Source organism: Neltuma alba, unplaced genomic scaffold (assembly GCF_004799145.2).
Source record: "Neltuma alba isolate B1F8T4 unplaced genomic scaffold, ASM479914v2 tig00013459_pilon, whole genome shotgun sequence".
In the NCBI taxonomy this organism is placed as follows: Eukaryota; Viridiplantae; Streptophyta; class Magnoliopsida; order Fabales; family Fabaceae; genus Neltuma; species Neltuma alba.
The window spans coordinates 199,347-222,842 of record NW_021637695.1 but is presented as its reverse complement, the minus strand read 5'-3'; the positions used below and the strand labels follow the sequence as shown (position 1 = coordinate 222,842).

The window sequence follows — 23,496 nt, the reverse complement described above, 5'->3', positions numbered from 1 at the left end:
AGCAAACAAGACTAAACCTGCCATATGTGGCCGGCATATACCAGTTCAATTCTTCCCAGCTGGAACGACCTTTTCAATGTCACTCCCCCTTTAAACTATTCATTATTATTTCCTCAAGAATCCCTATGCATGCTTATTGCTCTCTCTTTATGTGACCCAAAACTTGTCTCATCAGCTCTCATGCTGCCTTCCATTTTCCATGTTCTTCCATGTATGGCTCACCCCAAAGCCTCTCATGGGCTTCTCCTCCTCCTCAGCTTCTTCCTCCTAACCCTTTGCTCTGTTCCATCTTTGGCCGATGACCCTCAGGTTCTGATCGAGTTCAAGAGCTTCTTGTCTAATGCCGATGCCTTGTCCAGCTGGAACCAATCTATCAGTGTCTGTAACTGGAAAGGTATAAAATGTCGCAAAGGTGGATTTCACTTGATACTGGAGAAGATGGGACTGAGTGGCACTATAGATATTAATACCCTGTTGGGATTGTCCAATTTGCAGTCTTTTAGCGTCAAGAACAACAATTTTGAAGGTAAAATGCCTAGCTTTAACAGGTTTGGGAGATTGAAGGGACTGTATTTGTCCCATAACAAGTTCTCTGGAGACATCCCTGATAATGCTTTTGAGGGTATGAAATATCTGAGCAAGGTATTCTTGGATGAAAATGAGTTCACCGGTCGCATTCCTAGTTCTCTTGCTGAATTGCCCAACCTTTTGGATTTGGACTTACATTCGAATCACTTTGAGGGAAACATTCCAGAGTTTCGAACCAAAAATAAGTTCAGAGTTTTCAATGTATCCAACAACCAGCTCGAAGGTGAAACACCAGGAAGCACAAACGTTGGCGATCCCAGCGCAAATGATGGTAAGCTCACAATATAATCCTTAATCATCTCTCATGTTCCTGTAGGTGTTCAAATATTTTCAATGCTACTTACATTTCATTAACTTTTTTCGTCACTGTTATTTATAAGAGGAAAGTGTATTCAAGATGAGATTTAACTTTGTTTTTATTCTCACTTCATTAAGTTTCGTATCTAACATCTTTAGCCTAAGATAAACTTCGAGGTTGAATATTATTCTGTCTTTAGAAAGATATTCAAATTGCACGATACTTTTTATTTAAAAAACTATAGTAAGGGATTTGATTTCTTCCAGCTAGTTGAAAGATTTGGCAAGATACTACTGTATTTTATTTTATAGGACAGAGATGTATAAGCGAATGATTTTTATTCTGTGAATCCTTCATAGCATTAAATTTAATGGACAGGAAGCTTTATATTACTTAATCTAGTCATACGAAGTAAGCTGGAGCTGCATGCACGTTTATGCCTCAGGTCCAGTATCAACTGAATAATGCAGAGGCTAACAATGATCATAAATAAGAAAAATAAACAGTTGAAAATTGTGTTCTACATATTTTCTGAAGCAACATATTCTGCATACCATGTTGATGTCTGTTAATTAATTAATTTGCGGTGCAATAGGAAACGAATTGTGTGGAAAACCTTTGAGTCCCTGCAAAAAGTCCTCCTCAAGGAAGCGAGATATTCTTATAATTGCTATTATAGTGGTGGCTGTCATTCTCTTGGCTTCAATTATAGCAGCTTTAATTGTTCGTCGTCGCCGGAGGCGAAGAAGACGTAGTTCTCAGACGCAAACTACGGTTCAGCAAGTGCAGCATCAAAACAGTGCGCCATTGGTAATTAAGAAGAGTCCATCACTTGATCTGACAGTTGAATTCAAGAAGGGCGAGGGTGGGGATTTGAACTTTCTTAAGAAAGACAACGAGAGATTTGATCTGCAAGATCTTCTTAGAGCCTCGGCTGAAATTCTGGGCAGTGGAAGTTTTGGATCTACGTATAAGGCTATTGTTTTGAACGGACCAGCCGTGGTCGTGAAGAGATTTAAGCACATGAACAATCTTGGGAAACAAGAGTTCTTTGAGCACATGAGAAGGCTCGGAAGCCTAAGCCATCCTAACCTTCTTCCCCTGGTCGCTTTCCACTACAGAAGAGAAGAAAAGCTTCTGGTTTATGACTTGGTTGAAAATGGCAGCTTGGCCAGTCATCTCCATGGTATATACTATATACCTCTCTTCATCACAAACCAAAAGCTGGTAAAACTCAAAATGCTCATATATGATTTCAAATGCTATTTATTTTACAGGTAGGCGTGGTTCTGGGCTAGACTGGTCAACCCGATTGAAAATCATAAAAGGAGTAGCGAGAGGATTAGCTTACCTCTACAGAGAATTCCCAGATGAAAAGCTACCACATGGACATCTCAAATCCTCGAATGTTCTGCTAGACTGCTCAATGGAGCCTCGTTTGACGGAGTACGGACTCGTGCCGGTGATGAACAAGAGCCACGCTCAACGGTTCATGGCAGCATACAAGGCCCCAGAGATGAACCAATCGGAGCGACCCAGCCAGAAGACGGACCTGTGGTGTTTGGGGATTCTCATTCTGGAACTACTGACAGGGAAATTCCCGGCAAATTACCTACGACATGGGCAAGGAGCGAACTCGGACTTGGCCACGTGGGTGAACTCGGTGGTGAGAGAAGAGTGGACAGGGGAGGTGTTCGATAAGGATATTCTGGGTACGAGGAATGGTGAAGGAGAGATGCTGAAGCTGTTGAAGATAGGAATCTACTGTTGTGAATGGGACGTGGAGAATCGGTGGGATTGGAAGCAGGCGATAGCCAAGATTGAGGAATTGAAGGAGAAGGACAGTGAAGACGATTTCTCTTCTTTTAATAACAGCGAAGCAGATTTGTCCTCCTCCAGGCCTATCACCGACGAGGATTAATTCTCGCTCCCACCACCCAGCTAGTTCATATGGCCAATAATGTCAAGAAACCAAAGTTTGGAGCTTTTTTTCACTTGTATTGTCATTATTCTGATTCTTCCCCCCCCCCCCCTTTTTTTTTTTGTAGCATACATGTATCGATGACGATGAATTGCTGGACCGCTTGGTCGGTCAAAAATGGCTTCACGCTTACGCTCACACTCACGTTAGTCTTCGTCGAGGACCCCTTCGTGTGGTAAATGACGAAGGGCAAGTAAAGGACAGCCAATGGATTCTTGTATAAATAAATTAAAAAGAAAATACCATCATCCTTGTATCATTGGTTTTGTTACTTGTTAGAACGAAAGTTGTTTTTTTCCCCCCTAAAGCGCATAGATATCTTTTTATTAGATAAAATCTTATTCGAAGTACTATTAGGCACTAAATGTAAGCATATCTTCCAGTAGAAATTCAAACTTTAATTCATCATGTTATGATGGACTAATCCCTTTTCGTTAGATTCAATTATGTTGGTATAACCAAAACTAAACCAGGTTTGTGGAAATTTCGGATTTCTGCTAAGCATGAGAGAGCAGATTACACCTTTTGATTTTGGGGTATCTACCTTAAAAAAAGTCTCCTTTTTGCCTTTGAGCTTTCCTGCTGAGTATTGTGAATGGATTGTTGTATCTATATATTTTTTGCCCCCAAAAAAGCACCTTGTTTCTAATGAAATTAGTAGATTATCCGGGTACTTTATAGAATTTAATGCAACGATATCAAATTGCATTATTTATTCACTTTTTAATATAAAAAATATTTATATGTAATATTAAATTATAAATAGATTTATAAGTTAAATTAGACACTTCTTCCCCGTGCGATGCACAAGTCAATGCATTTGATTAAAATTATAGTTGTAATAGATTATTTGTGTAATTAGATTCACTTATATTAGAATAGATCATAATCATAATAAATTGTATGAAAATGTGTATAAAGAGTAAAAAAAATTGCAAAATTATATCACACTACACCGATACACCTAAAAAGGCAAAGAATATTAAACCCCTCTTCCACGCACATGAAGAAAGCAAGCATTTGATAAGCAGAAAATAAAAAACGAAAAGAAGAAAGAAAAACTACAAGTAGCGATTATGCGTTTATCTTCTTCAAAAAAATGTGTGATAACTCTAGTTTCATTACCAACTATTTCAAAATTTTCACTTGCCTGTCTTAAAGATCCTTCCTATAGTACTCTAGTAATCCCCTTGGGGTAATGCAACCTTCTATCTGAGTATCCTGCACAGAGTTCATAGGTTCAGTTAGTGAGTAGACCTTGAATAAATAAGTAATGTTGACCACTTACTCATCTACTTATGTTCTGTTCAGAATCATTCCAATCTAGCGAGGAGTGTATAACGAAACCTTTGGCAATCCACTTCCTTATAGCACATGCCACAATAAGACGTTAGGCATATTTTGTAGATTATTTTATTTGTTGGACACAAACTGAAGAAACGAAATAAAAGATCTCTTTTGAAAGCATTCGAAAATGACCGACTCATTGAGACTGCCAAACCAGCCTGGTACTGGAAAATCAAATACTACAAGTAAGGAGCAGTGAAGTGGATAGAACAGCCAAATTGTTGAAAGCTATTATGCCCCTTGTTGTAACAGAGGAAGGAGGAGAACAACTTTTAAAAGGTCATATAACCCATCATCTGATCCTCATTGTAGAGGAGTGACAAATTTGAGAGTTGTGTTTTAAAGAGCCATAAAATTCATAGAACGAACAGATTTGATGACCAACAATGAAAAAGTAATGTGCTTGTCTATCTTCTCATATGACTGCTCACTAAATGTCAATTAATAGGGGGATATTTGGAACAATAATGAGGCTATTTAAGCTCCAGCTGGGAATCCAACCTGTGTTCAATCCAACCATGTATTAAACCACTCCCAATTCAATTGGGCGTTACGAGATTTTATATATAAAGTAGATAAATTAATTTAAAAAATAATAAATAGAAAAACTAATATAAATCATAGATTACCAAAAGTCTCAGAACTAGAATCGATTTTTTTACTGGTTTTCAAACTTAGTACGGGATGAGGATATTTTATTTTATTTTATTTTTTGACCGAATATGAGGATATTTTATTAATAAATTGATTAGACCTCAATCATGAATCTACATCATGCGAGTAAGAAATATCCTAGATTTTTAGGCTTGAATGCTTGGGTACAGTCTGAGCTGGAAGTTTATCCATAAGATTTCATCGTTGGTTTTGGCCCACTGGGTTGAAACTTGACAAAAACCAGGACGCCAACAGGTTTGAGTCAAGCGTGAATATGAAAGTCACCCTTTAAATACAACTCCTTAGCTGCGCCTGGCTCATCACCATCATCATCATCAATCAATCATCAAAGCGAAGAAATGTCAGAAAAGAAGGAACGTCGAATTCTGGTGGCCGTCGACGAAGGAGAGGAGAGTATGCACGCTCTCTCATGGTGCCTCAACAATCTGGTCCACCCAAACTCCGATGATACTCTCATTCTGCTCTACTGCAAGGCACCTCGTCCTGTTTACACCGCCTTAGATGGCGCCGGCGGTTCGTGTTAATCCCATCGCTATTATGTTATGCCCCGTCTTTGCCCTTTTCTTCCTTCTATTGGCTTTAGCCTTTGGTAATTCTTTTTTTCTGGTCAGGATATTTGTTCTCTGCTGATGTATCGGCGGCCATGGAGAGGTACAGCGACCAAGTGGCGGATAGCGTGATGGAGAAAGCAAAGAAGCTTTGTGCAAATGCGCAGCAGCAGGTAGGTTTTAGCGATTTCCTTTTTCTGAGATTGATAGATGATTTGTGATGGAGGTGGAAATGGCGATTATTGACGAGGGTGAGCGAATGAAACAGGTGAAGGTGGAGACGAGGGTGGAGAATGGGGACGCGAGGGACGCGATCTGCGAGGCGGCGGAGAAGCTGGGGGCGGACGTGCTGGTGATGGGAAGCCATGGCTATGGCGTCATAAAGAGGGCCTTCCTTGGGAGTGTGAGCAACCACTGCGCTCAGAAAGCCAAGTGCCCTGTTCTCATCGTCAAGAAGCCCAAATCATAAATTCCTCCCTTCTTTCTTTCACTCCCTTGTAAATTTCCAGTGCTGTATTTGTATACCTTGTAAATTAATAAATCAGATAATTAAAAAAAGCTCTTTTTTTTCTTTCGCCAGCTGAAAAAAGCTCATGTACGTTGCTACTTTTCTGCGGTAGTATTTATAAGGCATTATCAGGAAAAGCTTCAGTAGTGTTTGAGTAAGATTAAAATTATTATTTTATAAGTGTTTTTTTTCGATTTACAAAAAAATATTTCTGAGAAGTGATTATTGAGATATCCAAACAACTTTTTGTATTACCTATCTTTTAAAATATAATAATTTTTTAATCATACTTTTATGTAATAAATAAATATACTTTTTAAAAAAGATAATTATATACATTCTAATATATTTATGTTAAAAATTTAATAAAATAATTTATAAATAGGATTAAAGAATTTTTTTCTTTCTCTGCCCGGTAAAAAAGGGTAGGTTACATAGTTTTTTGTTTATCATTAAATAAAGTTTGTTAATTATTTGTTCTTTAAAATGTTTACAAATATCATTGTTATATGATACTGGAGAGTCTAATTTTATTTGCGTTTTATATTTTTTTGGGTGGTCTATTAATTTAGCAAAAATAATACAAGGCCTGATTGGGAGAATTTAAGAAATCCCATATTTTATGTAAGTCTAGATAAAACTTCTTTTACATACTTATCTCGTATTCCATAAATCACTATTAAGAAACTACTTATAAATTGTTTCAAATGGGCTCACTGGTACTTGTCATTGGCATTTGGGAATAGTTGAAGCCAAAATGACAAAAAGACAAAACACTCTCAAGGGATGTTCAAAACACTCTCAGGGGGTGTTTGGCAATATGATAAAACCATGGTTTTGAGACCAAACCATAGTTTTGGTCTCAAATTTGTCAAATATGAAGAAAAATTAACAAACCGTGGTTTCAGGCCAAAACTATGGTTTTGAACTCAAAACCATAGTTTTAGGAAAAGTGAATCTATTTTGTTTATGGCTTAAACTAGAGAGTATGATTGTGCCTGTCAGAGTAGATCTCAATGATAATATGACTTTAACACCCCTTGATTATTTTTTTATAAACATATTTAATCTTATATTTTATAAATATATACACATATTAATTAATTATTAATTATATTATCTTATGTATTATTAATTATGTTGGTAAAAAATATGTTATTAACAATTTTATTTCTTCAAATTAAAATATATCATATTGACTTATGTCCTTTGTAGTAATTTGTACATATAAAAAGTGCTTCTGATAATAATTATTCAAATACTCTCACTTCACAAAATCTATTCTCCTAAGAATCTATTCTCCAGAAACTATTATCTAAACCATGGTTTGGTTTCATCCAAACACTCCCTTGGTTTCAATTTACCAAACACCTTGATCTAAAAAAATAATTGCTGGTTTAGTTCTCTATGGATTAGGTAGTTATTTGAATTCTTTTTTAAAAGTATTTGGATAGAAACAAAATCATGATTTTAAAAATATTTTTATAATATAAAAATAAATATATAAAAAATTTTGTTTCAATTTATAAAAAAATATTTTTTAAAAGCACTTTTGTAGTTAAGTAAACTAAGGGGGTGTTTGGATAAAACCAAACCATGATTTAGAGAATAGCTTCTGAATAATAGATTCTTAGAAGAATAAATTTTGTGAAGAATAGATTTTGTAAAGTGAGAGTGTTTAGATAATTATTATCAGAAGCACTTTTTATATGTACAAATTACTAAAAAAGACATAAGTTAATATGATAATTACATAAAAGATAAATTTTATGATATATTTTAACTTGAAGAAATAAAATTGTTAATAACATATTTTTTTACTAACATAATTAATAATACATAAGATAATATAATTAATAATTAATTAATATGTGTATATATTTATAAAATATAAGATTAAATATGTTTATAAAAAATAATTGAAGGGTGTTAAAGTCATATTATCGTTGAGATCTACTCTGACAGGTACAATCATACTCTCTAATTTAAGCCATAAACAAAATAGATTCACTTTTCCTAAAACTATGATTTTGGTCTGAAACTATGGTTTGTTAATTTTCCTTCCTGTTTGACAAATTTGAAACCAAAACCATGATTTTATCATATTGCCAATCACCCCCCAAACCTGTTATGGTGATACAGGTAATTATAAAAATTATCTTATTAAGTTTGACGCGGATTAAAAAAATTCCAATGTATCGATTGGCGAAAATGAACAATGCTAATGTTACAATGAACCTAAATTATTCTGGTAAAAAAAAAAAACCTAAATTATCATTCCATTCCGTACTGTTAATATTATGTTGACGATAATTGAAGATCGTCTGCCTTCCGCCTTTGTAAATATAAAAAAATGGCGGGTGTTATGTCTAATAACACTTTGTCGCGCCTAGACCCGCCGCCCAGTTTCCCTCCTTATCGCTGCCGCTGCTCGCTGGACGCCACCACGATTTTCTTCCAGTTTCCATGTAAAGTACTTCTTCGTTTCTGGATTGCTCCGTGTCATTTTCTTTTTCCTCTTCGTTGGTTCTGCGCAACCGAACCAAAGGATCATTTTGAAGAAGAATTCTAGATTCCATTTATCTAGTTTTACTTAACTATTCTCTTGTTGCCTTTTCAACGCTATTTCGGTTCCCGTCGCTGCGAAAGCCTGGTACTTATATCGATGACGTAAAGTAGTTCTCTTCGTTGAAGTCGTTTTTCTTTCTATTTTGCCACTTAAGTTGTGTCGTTGGTTAGCGAATTGCTGCTGAATATGACAGCCTCATTGGTCAAAAAAGATATTCGCGTGCCAATTTGGTGTCTACTTATTTTTTTCAGAGGAGGAAATGGAGCTTCAGAGCACTAAACTATACCTTAACCAACTTGTGGCAGCTGCTAGGGCTGAGCGAAGCTTTCTTGCACCATTGCTTGCTAAACCCGGTAGTTCAATGGGTTGGTGGGAAGGCGTCGGGGAACCTCGGGTTCTCATTGCCCCTGGTAAATCTATATTTATATCGTTGATTTTAAATGTGCGTCTGATTTTGTGTTGTCTGTAAAAAGAAATATAAATTCGTCATTCCGCTTGTCTTTGTGTATCTAGCATACGCATCATGTTGACAACTTGACCTAACTAAAGATTGCTTTATTTGTAGAGGTCACAAGTTATTGCTAATTAAGTAGAAACATACCTGAGGAAGATCTTATCATCAGATGTGATATGGTTAGCATGTTTATTATTGAGATGGCAAATTTCTAAACTTAAGTGTTAATGCACATAGGATTAGATGATTCTGAATGAAAGTAACGCTGTCTCGTAATCTATGAGTTCTGACAAGGCAAAAAGGATGTCTTTTATTTTAAAAGATAAAAAAAGTGGACCATTGGATTGACGAACAAACAATTTTCTCCTATAATGCACATGAGTGCATGAAAACAACTAGGAGACTCAAAACATGCTAATTATAGAATATATGTTTTATATGCCTTAGTATGCTATGTAAGTTATAGCTACTGATTAATTATTTTATTTTGATTTTTGTTCATTCACCGCCTTGTGATTGATATTATACTAAGTATGTTACTTTACAATCGCAAGAGCTTTTGAACTTTGTCTCCCTCTATGTAAATGCAGATCCTGGTACAAGTGGAAATGGTTTAGGACGCTTGCTTTTGCTTCGTCATCCCAAATCAGGTAGGTGCTTCCCCGAAATCATAATGTATGAGTTCTTGCGAACTGTGTGTCTCGAGTACTTAAAGTGTTGGTTAATTACTTAATTTAATATAGTTCTGTTAATATTGCTCTATCACTTAGCTAGAAATCCGTCTTTGGGATATGAAATATTGAAGCTTTTGAATATTCTATCCTTATCTCTTTGCCTCCTCCTCCTATTTATTTATGATTCTAACTTGTTTTAACTTGGTTGAAGGAAATGCTACCCGCTACCTCTTTGTAAATGGGACGCTTCAAGAGCTTCAATGGTTTAAAAAATCATATGGATCGTGGTTCTTGGGAGATTATCTATGTGAAGGTAGATGCTGGATTTCCTCAGCTATATAGTATTGATCTAGTGGTGCTCCTTATTTTTGCACGGTCACACACACACACACACATATATATATATAGTTAATTAATTATATGGCATTTGGTACATTTCTATTTATAATTTGTCTTCTGTGTGAGGAAAACTAACAGTTTTCTTCTAATGTCCTTTTCTTAGATTGCATGAGATTATTTCAACTACTTAGTCTGTAATCAGTCTATAAGTCTCTTTCACATATGATAAATTTATTATGACTGCATAGATTCAGCTTGAATTCTTGGCAATTACTGTCAGTTTAATCATTATTATTCATATTTTTCTTCTTCTGCAGATGGCAGGTTGTATCTGTCCACTCCAGTGGATCCTATTTTCATCATGTTGCCCATTTTTGAGGAAGCTAGAATGAAGGTAATTCTGTGTTTCTCATCAGCCAATTTTGCAGAGGAAGGCATTCCTTATTTTCCTATTCCTCGTATGAATTAATTAAGGGTTAAGGTGCGAATCCACCCATGAAATATTCTGTCAGGAGCACCAAGCACCATAAGCTTTTCTTGGATGTAAAAGTACGCATGGGTCAAAAATACTATGGCTGCTAAGTCAACTAACATGAACCGTTTAACAAACATGTCAACTAAAAAAATGGTGCTAAAATACACATGAACTTTTTGAAATAGCGCAAAAATACACATGAACTTTTTAATGACCGTGGCATTTTTGCATCATCTTGAAAACTTTATTTGTATTTTTGTACCGTTTTCTTGACCTACATGTTTGTTAGATGGTCAACATTAGTTGACTTAACAGTCATTGCATTTTTGCATCATTTTAGAACTTTTATGTATATTTTTGCATTCAAAAAAAATTTATGGTGTTAGCCCCTCATAACAAAATACTTTATGGTTAAATTTGCATCTTAACCCATTAATTAATGATCAACTATTTTTAACAAGGCCAAATTGAATTTTCTGCTACTCATCTGCGACTTCTTACATATGTACCAATTTTTCCTATTAATATCAGTTCAACATTAAAGGAATCCACATAAAAGGCCAGTCGCATGCTCCTGCTTGTCAGGCTGTCAAAGAGTCTACTTTTCTTAGCAAGTTTTTCTTCTTCTAGTATTTATGAGAAATGAGGAATTTGTTCTTGAGCCATGGATAGTATTTTCATATTTACGAACTCTACTTGTAGCATTCAGCATGTAGTTGGGGGATTTTTATATTTTTCTGAGCATAGCAATGTCAAAGATATGCTCTTGTCTTGCAGGGCCAGATAGGTTCTAGAATTCTGCTCATTTTGAGGAAAGAGATAATTTATGTTTTCTGAATATCTCAAGTTATCATTTAATTGCATGCAGAAAGGGGAAGATCCTGGTAAATTCAGACAACTGGATGAGATCTTGTTTGTTGATGGGTATCCTGAATATCAACATTTATTGTCCACAGTGGAGAACTGTATGCAAGTAGTTTGTGAAGTTAAAGGTGACATGTGCAGCCCTTATCTAGAGCTGCAGTTTGAAAGTTTGCCAAGTTATCTTATGATTTTAGTAAATAATTTAGCAGATATTTTGAGCGTAAATTCGGATGTCTGTTATTGATTTAGGACTTTTCTCTATTAGACTGGTCATGGACAATTAAACATGATGATCCCATTGTTGATCACTTCAAGGCATGCTATACTTTTTGCTTCCTTTTCCCCCCATAATAATATCCAGGCATATATGACTGATTTTTAAATCTTGACAATGGGATAGATTCTTTATGGAGCTTTGTAGCAATAAAATTGTCATACGGGGGAATAGCCGCATGGCTGTCTATGGGGATTAATTTTGCGGAGATCAATTTTCTACAAAACTATGGTAAGAATAAGTGATTGTGGTGATTAATTTTTACCTCTTCTCTCTCTACATATGCAGAAGTTGGGTCAACGAAATTTTTTAGGCTTGATGATTCAAAGGTTCAACGTTGGCTGCATATTAAGGTGAATCTACATATCCTCTCTGTCTTGTGAAGTGATGTCTGTGCTTTACAATGTTCTTGACATAAAGTGACTGTAAGAATAAAACATGGCTGATATATTCCCTCGTATTATGTTAGCCATTTAGGACATGTATCCTTTGGGTATATTGTGAGAGTGCTTTCATCTGACATAATTTTTTATTTATCCTGGGATATATTTTTGGTTATTACTGATTTGGGTTGCTTGAAAAGTTGTAACTGGTATTAAAATTTATTGTTTTGACATCTCTTATTTTAGGTTTGTCAGCTGAAGCAGACACTACCCCAGCTGGGCAAAAACTATGCTGTACAAGAAGAGAAAGACACATGTAAAGTCTGTAAACTGTTTGTTACCATACTGTTCTACTGGCTGTTGAAAATTTTCCTCTGGTTGATGTTGAACCGAGAAAAGGAAATATCAACACGCTATATTGAAAGACTGAACATGTTGGGAAAACATATTGGGCCTTTGGATCCTGTGCTGGGGTATCTGGCTATCCGCCCTTAGATTTATGCGTTTTGACTATTGTGTATACAAACATTATGATGAGGCTAGATTGGCAACCTGTGGAATTGATGTTTTTAATCAAGTAAATGCATGTTAAAACATTGGGTGCAGATCTATAGCATAATATACTGTATTTAACCAAATGATCATCTTTTCTTTGTTATCAAATTCACAGAATGGGAAACGGACCGCAGAATTTATCCTATTGGCAGATTACATGGTTGATAGGCAACACACTTGATAAAATAAATATCCCACTAGAATTTCCTATCTTTTCTTTTAGATTACGCACTTGAAAGGCATCTCTGGTTTTTTGGCATCACAAATTTTGCTGCTTAATAATATACTGATGTTACTGATGCAGTGGTGGACGCAGTCTCAATGTTAGGAGAGTACTTGAGGAATGAACCGTGGTTGCAGTATTTGTGTAATCATCTTAAGTATGGCCTTTGAATGTGTCTTGTCACGTAGATATTACTCGGATATACTCTTTGGGCTTAAGAACTGTTTTAACAAGGACTTAACTTTTGCAGGTTAGACATACTTGAGGTTACTGGGAAAGCACAAGTGAGCGAAGCTCCTAGTAATGACCCTGGTTTTGTTAATGAATTACAGGTATTTACTAATACTAGAGACTTGTGGTTGCTACCATGAATTTTAATATAATTTGATAGCTTGTATTAATTATCATCAGGAAAAGAATGAGGATAAAAAGCCTGCAAAAAGGGGAAGACAAGCGAAGAAGCCAAAAATGGAGACAGAATCACACAACATTAAAGACATGTTCACCAGGGCTTCCCGTAAGAAAAAATAAGGCACTGTCATTTGGTGAAATATGAGTTAATTGTCATTAAATGGATGGTGTTCTCCAGACACCGGGGTTATGGGATAAGCGTTGAGTCAGATCTTACTTTGTACCGTCCAATTTATTTTGAGGATATGATTAAATATTTTGCCCATGTCGCTTTCAATATCACATAGATGACCTTTCCTCTGCCTTTATAGACCACATCTAAATATGATGGGGGGTCGTTTACTTTATCCCTTCACGTGATTTCTAGCGCAAGTAGATATCTTGATGCTTGTTGAACCTTTCTTTTTCTTTTTTCCTTTTGAGTGTAGACGGGTTCCCATTTGGTGCTCATCAGGTGATGAGCACCCAATGCTCATCACCTGATGAGCAATCTGGACCGTCCAGATTTAATTTGGACGGTCCAGATTTAATATCATTAAATAATTATTTTAAAATAGAAAAAATTATATTTTTAAAAAATGATAGTTATGAGATTATTTTTATTTTTATCTTATACCTATTAAAATAATTATTTTTAAAAAAAAATAAAAATAAAAATAAAAATAAATCTGGACCGTCCAGATGGGTGATGAGCATTGGGTGCTCATCACCTGATGAGCACCCAATGCAAGTCCGAGTGTAGACCGTCCTCTTCAAGCTGCTGGACCCTGTCTGCTAGGGTTTAGCAGCTTCTATCCCCTGGGCTTTCTTCTTTTTGTGGGAGAATTTTGACTATGAAAGGCTTTTTTCTGTGGATGAGTTTTGGATTTTCAATATGTATGTACGTGTTGAGAGTTACGGCCTGATGTATAGATTAGCTTAATTACTCAATAACTCATTTTATTGTCAATAAAGCTTGAAAATAAAGGATTTATAAGAGATTTATTATAAGTTGAAATTAAATTATTATATTTCTGTATTAGAAAATAAAAAAGACTATTTTTCTAATCAAAATAATATATTTCTGTAATTAGATATATTTTTGAATATTCTATAATTAAATATATTTCCGTTTCATTTATGTGGAATGACGAGAAATCTCGAAGTCATATTATTTATCTGTAACGAGATTTCTGACGTGCCCATTTGTTTTTTTAAAATATATTAATTAATGAGTCGTTTTAGAGTCTCAACTTTGGAGTGTGAAACTGTGAACACGTGTTGCTTTGGCGTGATTGATCAGTGGCAAAAAATTAAACACCTGATTGATTGCATTGAAACATAATGGCGGTTATAGATAACGGCCTCCTTAGTATTTTATTGTCCACTTATGCTGAACCAATATTTTGTCCTTTTTTTATTTCATCTTCCCAAGTCAGGTCCACAAAAAAAAAAAGAAAATCACCTTCCCAAGCAAAACATTCAATAAAATTGAAGTTTTACAATATCCGAATCTTTTGTACTTTGTCTGGCCTCCATTTGACGTAGCAATCAATATTAAATACTAGCCTTCGCCTTGACTACGACAAAAGCTTGCATTTTTCACACCATTCTCCATCCCTTTCAGGCTTTCACCTTGCAGACTCAGAAAGCTTCAAATCCCCCTCCTCTTTTCCTGCTTCTTCATCCACAACTTCATCTGCAAAGGTATTCATGATCTACAAGTTTCCCACTTGCACGTTCCTGAATATAATTTGAATCACAATTCACCTGCACTGATCAGTCGTTTCTATTTTGCATTGCTTTCCGTTCATGCTAGTTTCCTTTATTTCTATTTCTATTCTTTTTCTTCGGGTTTTGATTCTTCGTTGCATGATGTTTATGCTCTAGTGTTACTGATGACTCTTGACTGGTTTTGACGAACTTGTCTGCAAAAATATTGTTGTTCCCCAGAAAATCAATAAGAAAAAAATAAATAAATGCTTTGACTCTTCTCTTTCGTTTCATTCAACACGGAGGACGCCGATTTAATGCGAAGATCTGTAACTCGCTGGGTTACCTGAGTTTACGAAGTAGGAATGTATCAAAACAGTTTACGGACTTATTGTGTATGACGTTATGGGTTAGAGAATGAGGTTCTCTTTTAAGAAGGCGTCTACGCAACCCAAGCTTTCTTGCAGAATTTGAAGCTTCCTTCAGACTTCAGAGGAATATTCCCAACTCCCTTTAGGAGTTACTGTCTTGTATATTAGCCCGTTAATAGCCCACTTTTCTAGAAGTTCGGTACAAATAGCTAGTTTTCCTTTACTCTCCTTTCTTCCATTCTATATTGAGAAGAATTTACCAAGTTTTCAAGTGGAAAATGATGCCCTTGCACATGATTAGAATGTCCTTGGCCTCAGAGGTCTCTTTCAGAGCAGATGAAGGGATAGAGATAGGATTGAAAGCCAAATATAAATAGGGCTATTTAGTATGTTCACTAGTAATATATTCTATTTTGGATATTACTATCAAAAGTCGTTTAATTTCTCTTCATCAATAGGTCTCAAGCAAGCTTATAAGTTGAAAGAAAGGAAGGTGGAGAGTGGAGAACATCTCTTGCTTCCTCAAGTTCCAATGGCAATGGTGGATATTGAACTTACATGTATTGATAGCGATAATGTTATGAAGATCCTTGAAGCTGAAGGTGTTGAGTTTCTTCTATCTTGTGAAGGACAGGTAACTTGGGTTATGCAGAAACTTTCTGTAGGGTTTGTCTTTGGATATATATATATATATATATATATATATAATATGTATGTGTGACCATCCTCAAAAATGTCTGCTTCGTTAATATATGTTTATTGCTAATTCATTACCATCTTTGAACTGAGATTAGGTACCCTTGTCATCATGCAATGGGAAAACTATCTGCCTTTTCTTCTCTGCAAACTGGTGCAGGCCTTGCAGAACATTCATGCCCCATCTGGTTGAACTTTATCACACATTGAGAGATAGGGGTGTAAGCCTAGAAATTATCTTCATCTCCTTTGACCGTGATGAGGATGCATTTCAACAACACTTTAAGAGTATGCCATGGCTGACCATACCATTTAATGTTAATTTGCACAGAAGACTCATTGACAGATACCGAGTATATCGAATCCCATCATTCATTCCATTGTCCTCAAAGGGCATCGCAGTAGAAGAAGACTGGACAAGTTGCATTGAGGATTATGGTGCTGAAGCCTATCCTTTCACAAATAAGAGACGTGAGGAATTGAAGGCCATAGATAAGAGAAAGCGCGAAGAAGCAAGTTTGGAAGAATTGTTGATTTATGAAGGGCGCGACTTTCTCATCTCCATGGATGACAAAAAGGTAGCATGATCCCTTGCCTGAATCTGTTGCTTATTATGTCATAAGATAGTAAGTAGATGAAATCAGTAGGGGTGAACATGACTGAAATGTATGTTTGACATACATGTCCTTTCATGATTGACTTAATCTATTTATGCAAAATGAGTATTGTTAGATTGCAAATCCTTACCAATAAATAAAATTGCAGCTTGAAGAAAGACAGAGAGCGTGAGATATGGCCCATTTGTATCACACTTTTAACTTTGTCTACTTCCTAATCCCAATGGTAGGTTCGCTTCTATCTGGTTACGAAATTTTTCATGACATCGTTAAGCGTACATAAGATTTCTTATTGTTGCAGAAACTGTTATACAAACCAAGGTGAAATTGTCATAAAATAGGCAAACTAGATCAATCATAGAAAGACATATAAACATGACACAGATAGGCTCCATTTAAAAGGTCGTTTCACATGCTTACATATATTTTTCATGACTACTTGATCAACCAATCATTTGTAAATGCTATAGTTAAGCAATTGCGACGTGCTTTATTGTTGCAGGAACCAATATCTGGACTGGCGGGAAAAACAGTAGGCCTCTACTTTTGTGCTTACTGGTCTCCTCCTTGCCGTTCCTTCACCGTCCAACTTACAGAAGTATACAACGATCTCAAGACTGCAAAAGACCACTGCTTTGAGATTGTTTTGATCTCAACGGACAGAAACATCCAAGAATTCAACGTGAACAGAAGTACTATGCCATGGCTTGCTATTCCATATGAAGACAGAACAAGGCACGACCTTTGTAGAATCTTTGATATCAAAGGGATTCCAGCATTAGTTCTCATTGGCCCAGATGGTAAGGTCATAAGCATGAATGGGAAGTTTATGGTATGCACATATGGCGCAGAAGCTTTCCCATTTACAGAATCAAGGCTCAGGGACATCGAAGCAGCTCTGAGAAAGGAAGGAGAGGCTTTGCCTCAAGAGGTTGAGGATGTGAAGCATGAACATATGCTGAAATTGGATATGGCCAAAGCATACGTCTGTGATTTCTGTAAAAAACAAGGGAGGTTCTGGGCTTTCTCTTGTGATCTCTGTGACTATGACCTACACCCTAGTTGTGTTGAAAAAAAGGTGAACAAAGATGAAAGCTTTTAAAACAAGACGACTACACTACACTTATAAGTGAGAAACCAGATTATACAGACTGGCTATTTTTTATGGGGAAGAAAAGAAAGAATTGATTCAAGAATCTGTAAAACAGTATAACGTACTCGGAGACTACAGAAGAACATCTTTATTTGGTACTGTTCTGTTAATATTAATAAAAGCTACCGTTTCCAGTTATAACATTATCTAATCACGCTATTTGTCTTAGTGTTCGTTTGGTATGATGGAAATGGAAGAGGGGGGATGGGAGAAAAAATTTTAATAAGTTCGATATAAAAAATTTTAAAAAATGAATTTAAAAGCTTTTAATTAATTTTTATTACTTTTTATATTACTTCTTCTTTTTATTAAAATTTTAAAGCCCTCTTTTTTCAATTTTTTTTATAGAGCTCATTAAAATTTTTCTTTCGCTCTCCTCCATTTTTACATATCAAACAGTAACTTAGGTAATATTGTTAAGGAGGTATGAGATAATATTGGGAAAAGAATTAAAAAAACTTCGAATACAAAAAATTTAAGAATAAAGAAGAAGAATGAGATGGACAGAGAAATAGCTATATACTCTTCTAATCCTATTTATAAGTCATTTTTAACATGTTTCACACAAACCAAAAAAACACTTTAAACTCTATTAACTCATTTAAAATTCAATAACTTTTTAATTTTATCCCTATTTAATATACATTATCTATCATATAAATAAAGTTAACATAATAATAAATAAAGGATAAAATTGCATATTCATACAAAATTTCTTTTAGTATCCTATCAATATGATTAAAAATGCATTATCTCTCTGCCTTATAAATAGGACCAGAAGAGCACACCAACATTTGTACATATGCTATGTCAGCAGTGGAGATATTTTTTTAATTGAAGATTTGTCATTTTTGTTTTTGGCCTTAAGATTTGTTGGGTTACTATCTTAAAATTCATGAAATTTGGATCCAGTATTATTTTCTTAATTCCTTTTATTTTATAGGGGCCCTTAATGGGAAAAGGAAAAAATCTTGTTCTTGTCTTTAAAAAAAAAAAGTAAAACTTTATGCTCAATAATATGTGATGTATCTAATTTAATTTCAGACTATAAATCAGATATCCTTGTATAAGGCACGTGCATATAAACAAAAATTATTCTTTTTTTAAAGCTGCGTCCTCCAAGAAAGGGCCCTTGATTTTCTTTCGAGAAGATATGAGATGAATCACCTGAAGGACGAGTGTGTGTGGCCTGATCAGAGATAACCCGCAAAGTTAGGCTGTTCTCCCATGGAAGAGAGAGAAAGATAAGAACCTGTGTGGATATCTCATTCCGGAAAAGCTCAAAATAGTTAAAAAGCCCAAAAATGGCTGCCAGTTCCTGACAGAAAAAACATCTGTCAACTGCTATTCTTATGCCGTTTGAATACCCAAGAAATAAGCAAGAGATAATAAATCAAACAAAATCAACGCAACACAGGATGTATTCAAACACAACAGAAAACAGAACAATAAATTATCCTTAGAGATTTGCATCTTTCATTCGGTATGGACTGAAAAAAACCAAGAGATTCCATGTTCACAGGATGTCACAGATGTTACAAACCTCGAAAGGGGAACTATAAGTTGAAAAAAGGAAATAACTTTGGATAATGCCAGAAGGATGATGAGGTTATGAGTTATATTGTTCAATGTTTTTGGATTGAAAGAGGTTTGAATTGAAAAGAGAGAGAGAGAGAGAGAGAGAGAGAGGAATGTGGTTGCCGAAGAATCAACCGGAGAAGAAGGATGGAGTGCTGGGGATAGTGGCAGTGGCAATAGACAGAGACAAAGGAAGCCAGAACGCACTCAAATGGGCCATTGATCATCTTCTTGTACGAGGATCCACCGTAGTTCTTATCCATGTCAAGGTTAAGCCATCTGCATTGTCTGCATCGCCTTCTCTTCAAGTCCCAAGTGAGTTCATATATGAAACAAAGCACCGTAAATAGCGTTTTGTTTAAATGGTTTCAAGATGTTTGTTTCTTTGTTTGCAGAGGCTAATGGCCCTGCGGACGAGAGTTCTCTAGTATGCAGAGATCCTGATCCTCAAACCAGAGAAATTTTCCTGCCATATCGGGTCTTCTGTACACGGAAAGATGTAAGATTTGCTTCTCTTTCCGATCGAGAAAACCAAGAAAAGAAAAGAACAAGCTTTGAAACAACAAGTACTGTTTGTACCATGACTTGTTAATTTTGCTTCAGCACTAAAGACAAAACAAACAATTAACGTTTTAGATTTGTTGACATAATTTTATGTTTCTTACCATGTCTTCGGTTTTTGCATGGCGTGGAATTGTGGGGACGGACCATAGATACAATGTAAGGACGTCATACTGGAAGACATAGATGTAGCGAAAGCGTTAATCGAATATGCTTCACATACAGCAATTGAACATTTGGTTCTTGGTGCGTCAACCAAAACTGGTCTGCTTCGGTATGTAAACACTTCATACGCACTACGTAAGATGCCCAGAAGTATAAATGAACGGACTTTGACATTGTTACTAATGAACAGACATAGCAATAATATCATATAAAACCATGCTAGCTTGACCAACTATGAGCTCTTCACCTGTTTGTTTCACATTCCAATGATGGGGATAATATCTTACTTTATTGACACCCTCTAGAGAGAAAGAATCTCAGCATTATTCTATGATTTCCCTAGTTGCAAGTAATATTATTGAAATCCCAAATAAAAGGCTAAACTTGTTGAGAAGGATATGTGTGTGCGCGCATTTTCTCAAAAAGATTTTGTTATCAGAAGATTCAAGGCAGCAGACATTCCAGGAAGTGTGGCAAAAGGGGCACCAGATTTTTGTAATGTGTATGCTGTTGCTAAAGGGAAAATCCATTCGATGAGATCTGCTACTCGTCCTGCTCCTGCTGTTTCTCCCCTACGCAACCAGCTTACTCAACCAAGCGTCAAGTCTGATCACTCAGACCCTGGACCAGGACCAGGACCGGGAGTACCTCCAACTAATAATACTATGAGAGGTTAGATTCATCTCTTCAAGTATCATTAGTGCATATATAAAACTTAGCTTAGCCTCCATGTTGCTCACAGAAATAATTTTTAACCAGGACGTGGTAGGCGGAGCCTTGATGGGCCAAATAAATTGCAGGATGAATCAGAATCATTTAGGTCAGTGACATTGATTAATGTTTACTGACGTTGCTTGTTTGCGTAGTGAAATAGAAGCATTGTTTATCACCTGAAGGCTAAAATGGAGTTGGAATTGTAGGTCACCATTCACTAGGAGAGGTATGAATGGGAAGTCATATGGGGAACTCTCCGTACCAGATACTGACATATCCTTTGTGAGTTCTGGTGGAAGGTCGAGTACAGATCGCATGTTCCCTTCAATATTTGACACCCCAGAAACTGGATTCTCCAACCCACGTCTATCATATAGCCCAGAACCAGATAACAATCATAGTTTCGAGTCATCCTCGCAGTACGGGAGAAGGTCTGTGGATATGGTCAGCCCTCCTCCTGAATTCTCATCAAACTCACAGGATAGTGACAGACTTTCTTCTTCATCAGGCCTGGTAAGCACAAGCAAACAATTAGTGTTCATGCCCATATAAAAATTGTCATAAAAGGAAGGTTTTTAACATCAAAATTAAGACAAGCTGCTAAGGCCCATCAGAACGATAGATTTGAATTCATGAATGCATTTATCATGATGATAATCTTGCGCTGAAATTACAGGATGATGTGGAGGCTGAAATGAGGAGATTGAAGTTGGAGCTCAAGCAAACAATGGAAATGTACAGCACAGCTTGTAAAGAAGCTCTCTCAGCAAAGCAGAAGGTAGTGTATTATGAAATTACATTACATCTGTTTTGTGTCTCTAATAGGGCAAACAGTTTTACTTGATTCTGCTTTTGTATTCCAGGCAATAGAACTCCAGCGATGGAAGTTAGAGGAAGAGCGAAGATTAGAAGAGGCGAGGCTAGCAGAGGAAGCTGCATTGGCAATTGCAGAGAAGGAGAAGGCCAAATCCAAAGCAGCGCTTGAAGCTGCTGAGGCACAAAAGAGAATAGCAGAACTGGAAGCACAAAAAAGATTGAGTGCAGAAATGAAAGCACTCAGAGAAGCAGAAGAGAAGAAAAAGGCACTGGATGCTTTAGTAAATATAGATGTCAGGTATAGAAAGTACTCCATCGAGGACATTGAATCTGCAACCAATTTCTTCCAGGAGTCACAGAAAATTGGAGAAGGTGGTTATGGTCCGGTCTACCATTGCCATCTGGACCATACACCTGTTGCAGTTAAGGTTCTGCGTCCTGATGCAGCACAAGGAAGATCACAGTTTCAACGAGAGGTAAGCTACACAACAAAATCAAGTTAACCCCACATAAGCAACACAGAAAATTCAACTCTATGTATGGAGTAGTTTGAACTTTGAAATCATATTGAGCAGAATGGTTACAATGTCTGTCTCTTGTACAGGTTGAGGTACTGAGTTGCATACGGCATCCAAACATGGTTCTCCTCCTAGGTGCCTGCCCAGAATATGGATGTCTTGTATATGAATTCATGGCTAATGGAAGCTTGGACGATCGTCTGTTTCGCCGAGGAAACACACCATCGCTTCCTTGGCAGCTCAGGTTCAAAATTGCAGCTGAAATAGGCACTGGCTTATTGTTCCTTCACCAGACAAAACCGGAGCCTCTGGTTCACAGGGACTTGAAACCAGCCAACATCTTACTTGACCGAAACTTCGTAGCCAAGATCAGTGACGTGGGTTTGGCCAGGCTTGTCCCACCATCCGTGGCTGACAATGTCACACAATACCGTATGACATCCACTGCCGGAACATTCTGCTACATAGATCCAGAATATCAGCAAACGGGAATGTTGGGGGTAAAGTCTGACATATATTCCCTTGGGATCATCTTGTTGCAGATAATAACAGCAAGACCACCAATGGGTTTGACTCATCATGTTGAAAGAGCCATTGAAAGGGGAGCATTCAACGAGATGTTGGATCCAACAGTGCCTGATTGGCCAGAAGAGGAGGCCTTGAACCTTGCCAAGTTGGCTCTCAAGTGTGCAGAGTTAAGGAGGAAGGACAGGCCTGATCTGGGCAAAGTCATATTACCAGAACTAAACAGAATGAGAATGCTTGCTGAAAGTACTAATCATCACTCAGTTGTGAGTGGCTATTTAAGCCCTCCCAACATCAGCCTAGTTTCAGCACCGGTGGTATGTTTTGCATTTTCTATCAACTTTTTTTTTTCTTCGCCTGCACACAGTGCCAAAAATTCAGTATTAGCAGTTTATTCACAATGTGTTGTTGGGTGTGGCTGGCCAGGTGCAGGATCAAACCGGCTACACAGGTTACTCTGCGGAGGGCACAAGAAATAGATCAAGTCCAGCTTGAGGACTCAACAATACTTGAAGAGAAGAAAAGAATTAATTGTAAATTACTTAGGTGGATTCATGTGCATACTTGATTTTCCAATCCATAGAAGCAGTTTTTCAAGTATTCTTTTGGTATTGCATACCATTATTTGGTTATAAAAAAAATAACTTCCAGCACTTAAAACAACTGCGTTGTGGTTTTTGACCTTTTCGTTTTCATCTGTCTCCATTGGGGATAATTATGTATATAAAATTCAATTTACTTCTATTTCTAATGAAAGCTATCATATAGCATAAGAATATACAGCAAACACGCATATATATGTATATATATATATATAGACACACACGCGCGCGCACATACTGAATTATCGAGAGAAGTTACTGGATGCATGAATAAAGAACTTATTCCTCCGATCCTAAATATAAGCCCTTATGTATAAGGATA

General features: G+C 36.4%; 5 protein-coding genes across 8 annotated transcripts; all 5 read left to right on the top strand.

The window, feature by feature from the left end:
- The first annotated feature begins 213 nt into the window (after positions 1-213).
- On the top strand, positions 214-2,820 carry LOC114737503 (pollen receptor-like kinase 4). Its single transcript, XM_028925438.1, has 3 exons — positions 214-859; positions 1,464-2,072; positions 2,164-2,820. The coding sequence occupies exons 1-3, from the start codon at positions 214-216 to the stop codon at positions 2,805-2,807; spliced, it is 1,899 nt and encodes a 632-aa protein (XP_028781271.1). The 3' UTR covers positions 2,808-2,820.
- A 2,310-nt stretch (positions 2,821-5,130) lies between these two features.
- Positions 5,131-6,076, top strand: LOC114737524 (universal stress protein PHOS32-like). Of its 2 annotated transcripts, none has more exons than XM_028925466.1 (3): positions 5,131-5,402; positions 5,501-5,610; positions 5,703-6,076. In XM_028925466.1, exons 1-3 carry the CDS (start codon positions 5,228-5,230, stop codon positions 5,904-5,906), a joined length of 489 nt encoding a protein of 162 aa, XP_028781299.1. In that variant the 5' UTR covers positions 5,131-5,227; the 3' UTR covers positions 5,907-6,076. The 2 variants fall into 2 exon arrangements, with proteins under 2 accessions (XP_028781299.1, XP_028781300.1); XM_028925467.1 differs by having other exon boundaries at positions 5,151-5,402; positions 5,706-6,076.
- Positions 6,077-8,339: 2,263 nt separating this feature from the next.
- Positions 8,340-13,526, top strand: LOC114737520 (ribonuclease H2 subunit B-like). 2 transcript variants are annotated; one of them, XM_028925461.1, is made up of 11 exons: positions 8,340-8,413; positions 8,820-8,924; positions 9,559-9,618; positions 9,854-9,955; positions 10,299-10,375; positions 11,325-11,448; positions 11,883-11,947; positions 12,224-12,293; positions 12,837-12,912; positions 13,006-13,087; positions 13,167-13,526. In XM_028925461.1, exons 2-11 carry the CDS (start codon positions 8,876-8,878, stop codon positions 13,284-13,286), a joined length of 825 nt encoding a protein of 274 aa, XP_028781294.1. In that variant the 5' UTR covers positions 8,340-8,413; positions 8,820-8,875; the 3' UTR covers positions 13,287-13,526. The 2 variants fall into 2 exon arrangements, with proteins under 2 accessions (XP_028781294.1, XP_028781295.1); XM_028925462.1 differs by having other exon boundaries at positions 12,837-12,914; positions 13,014-13,087.
- Positions 13,527-14,719: 1,193 nt separating this feature from the next.
- LOC114737517 (probable nucleoredoxin 3) lies at positions 14,720-17,836 on the top strand. 2 transcript variants are annotated; one of them, XM_028925458.1, is made up of 4 exons: positions 14,720-14,852; positions 15,688-15,863; positions 16,024-16,503; positions 17,045-17,836. In XM_028925458.1, the coding sequence occupies exons 2-4, from the start codon at positions 15,762-15,764 to the stop codon at positions 17,642-17,644; spliced, it is 1,182 nt and encodes a 393-aa protein (XP_028781291.1). In that variant the 5' UTR covers positions 14,720-14,852; positions 15,688-15,761; the 3' UTR covers positions 17,645-17,836. The 2 variants fall into 2 exon arrangements, with proteins under 2 accessions (XP_028781291.1, XP_028781290.1); XM_028925457.1 differs by lacking the exon at positions 14,720-14,852 and having other exon boundaries at positions 15,036-15,863.
- Positions 17,837-19,386: 1,550 nt separating this feature from the next.
- LOC114737502 (U-box domain-containing protein 52) lies at positions 19,387-23,067 on the top strand. Its single transcript, XM_028925437.1, has 10 exons — positions 19,387-19,615; positions 19,669-19,772; positions 19,987-20,108; positions 20,439-20,671; positions 20,759-20,819; positions 20,920-21,226; positions 21,390-21,491; positions 21,577-22,005; positions 22,134-22,889; positions 22,999-23,067. Exons 1-10 carry the CDS (start codon positions 19,387-19,389, stop codon positions 23,065-23,067), a joined length of 2,412 nt encoding a protein of 803 aa, XP_028781270.1.
- The last annotated feature ends 429 nt before the right edge of the window (positions 23,068-23,496 follow it).

Bases quoted from the DNA above. Each gene is read 5' to 3' on its own strand.
- LOC114737503 (XM_028925438.1), top strand. From the start codon at position 214: ATGGCTCACCCCAAAGCCTCTCATGGGCTTCTCCTCCTCCTCAGCTTC. The intron at 860-1,463 runs GTAAGCTCACAA...CTGTTAATTAAT, and splicing joins CGATCCCAGCGCAAATGATG to TAATTTGCGGTGCAATAGGA. The intron at 2,073-2,163 runs GTATATACTATA...TTTATTTTACAG, and splicing joins CTTGGCCAGTCATCTCCATG to GTAGGCGTGGTTCTGGGCTA.
- LOC114737524 (XM_028925466.1), top strand. From the start codon at position 5,228: ATGTCAGAAAAGAAGGAACGTCGAATTCTGGTGGCCGTCGACGAAGGA. The intron at 5,403-5,500 runs GTTCGTGTTAAT...TTTTCTGGTCAG, and splicing joins CGCCTTAGATGGCGCCGGCG to GATATTTGTTCTCTGCTGAT. The intron at 5,611-5,702 runs GTAGGTTTTAGC...GAGCGAATGAAA, and splicing joins GTGCAAATGCGCAGCAGCAG to CAGGTGAAGGTGGAGACGAG.
- LOC114737520 (XM_028925461.1), top strand. From the start codon at position 8,876: ATGGGTTGGTGGGAAGGCGTCGGGGAACCTCGGGTTCTCATTGCCCCT. The intron at 10,376-11,324 runs GTAATTCTGTGT...AATTGCATGCAG, and splicing joins TTGAGGAAGCTAGAATGAAG to AAAGGGGAAGATCCTGGTAA. The intron at 13,088-13,166 runs GTATTTACTAAT...AATTATCATCAG, and splicing joins GTTTTGTTAATGAATTACAG to GAAAAGAATGAGGATAAAAA.
- LOC114737517 (XM_028925457.1), top strand. From the start codon at position 15,618: ATGTTCACTAGTAATATATTCTATTTTGGATATTACTATCAAAAGTCG. The intron at 15,864-16,023 runs GTAACTTGGGTT...AACTGAGATTAG, and splicing joins TTCTATCTTGTGAAGGACAG to GTACCCTTGTCATCATGCAA. The intron at 16,504-17,044 runs GTAGCATGATCC...TTATTGTTGCAG, and splicing joins TCTCCATGGATGACAAAAAG to GAACCAATATCTGGACTGGC.
- LOC114737502 (XM_028925437.1), top strand. From the start codon at position 19,387: ATGTGGTTGCCGAAGAATCAACCGGAGAAGAAGGATGGAGTGCTGGGG. The intron at 19,773-19,986 runs GTAAGATTTGCT...GACGGACCATAG, and splicing joins TCTTCTGTACACGGAAAGAT to ATACAATGTAAGGACGTCAT. The intron at 20,820-20,919 runs GTCAGTGACATT...TTGGAATTGTAG, and splicing joins GATGAATCAGAATCATTTAG to GTCACCATTCACTAGGAGAG.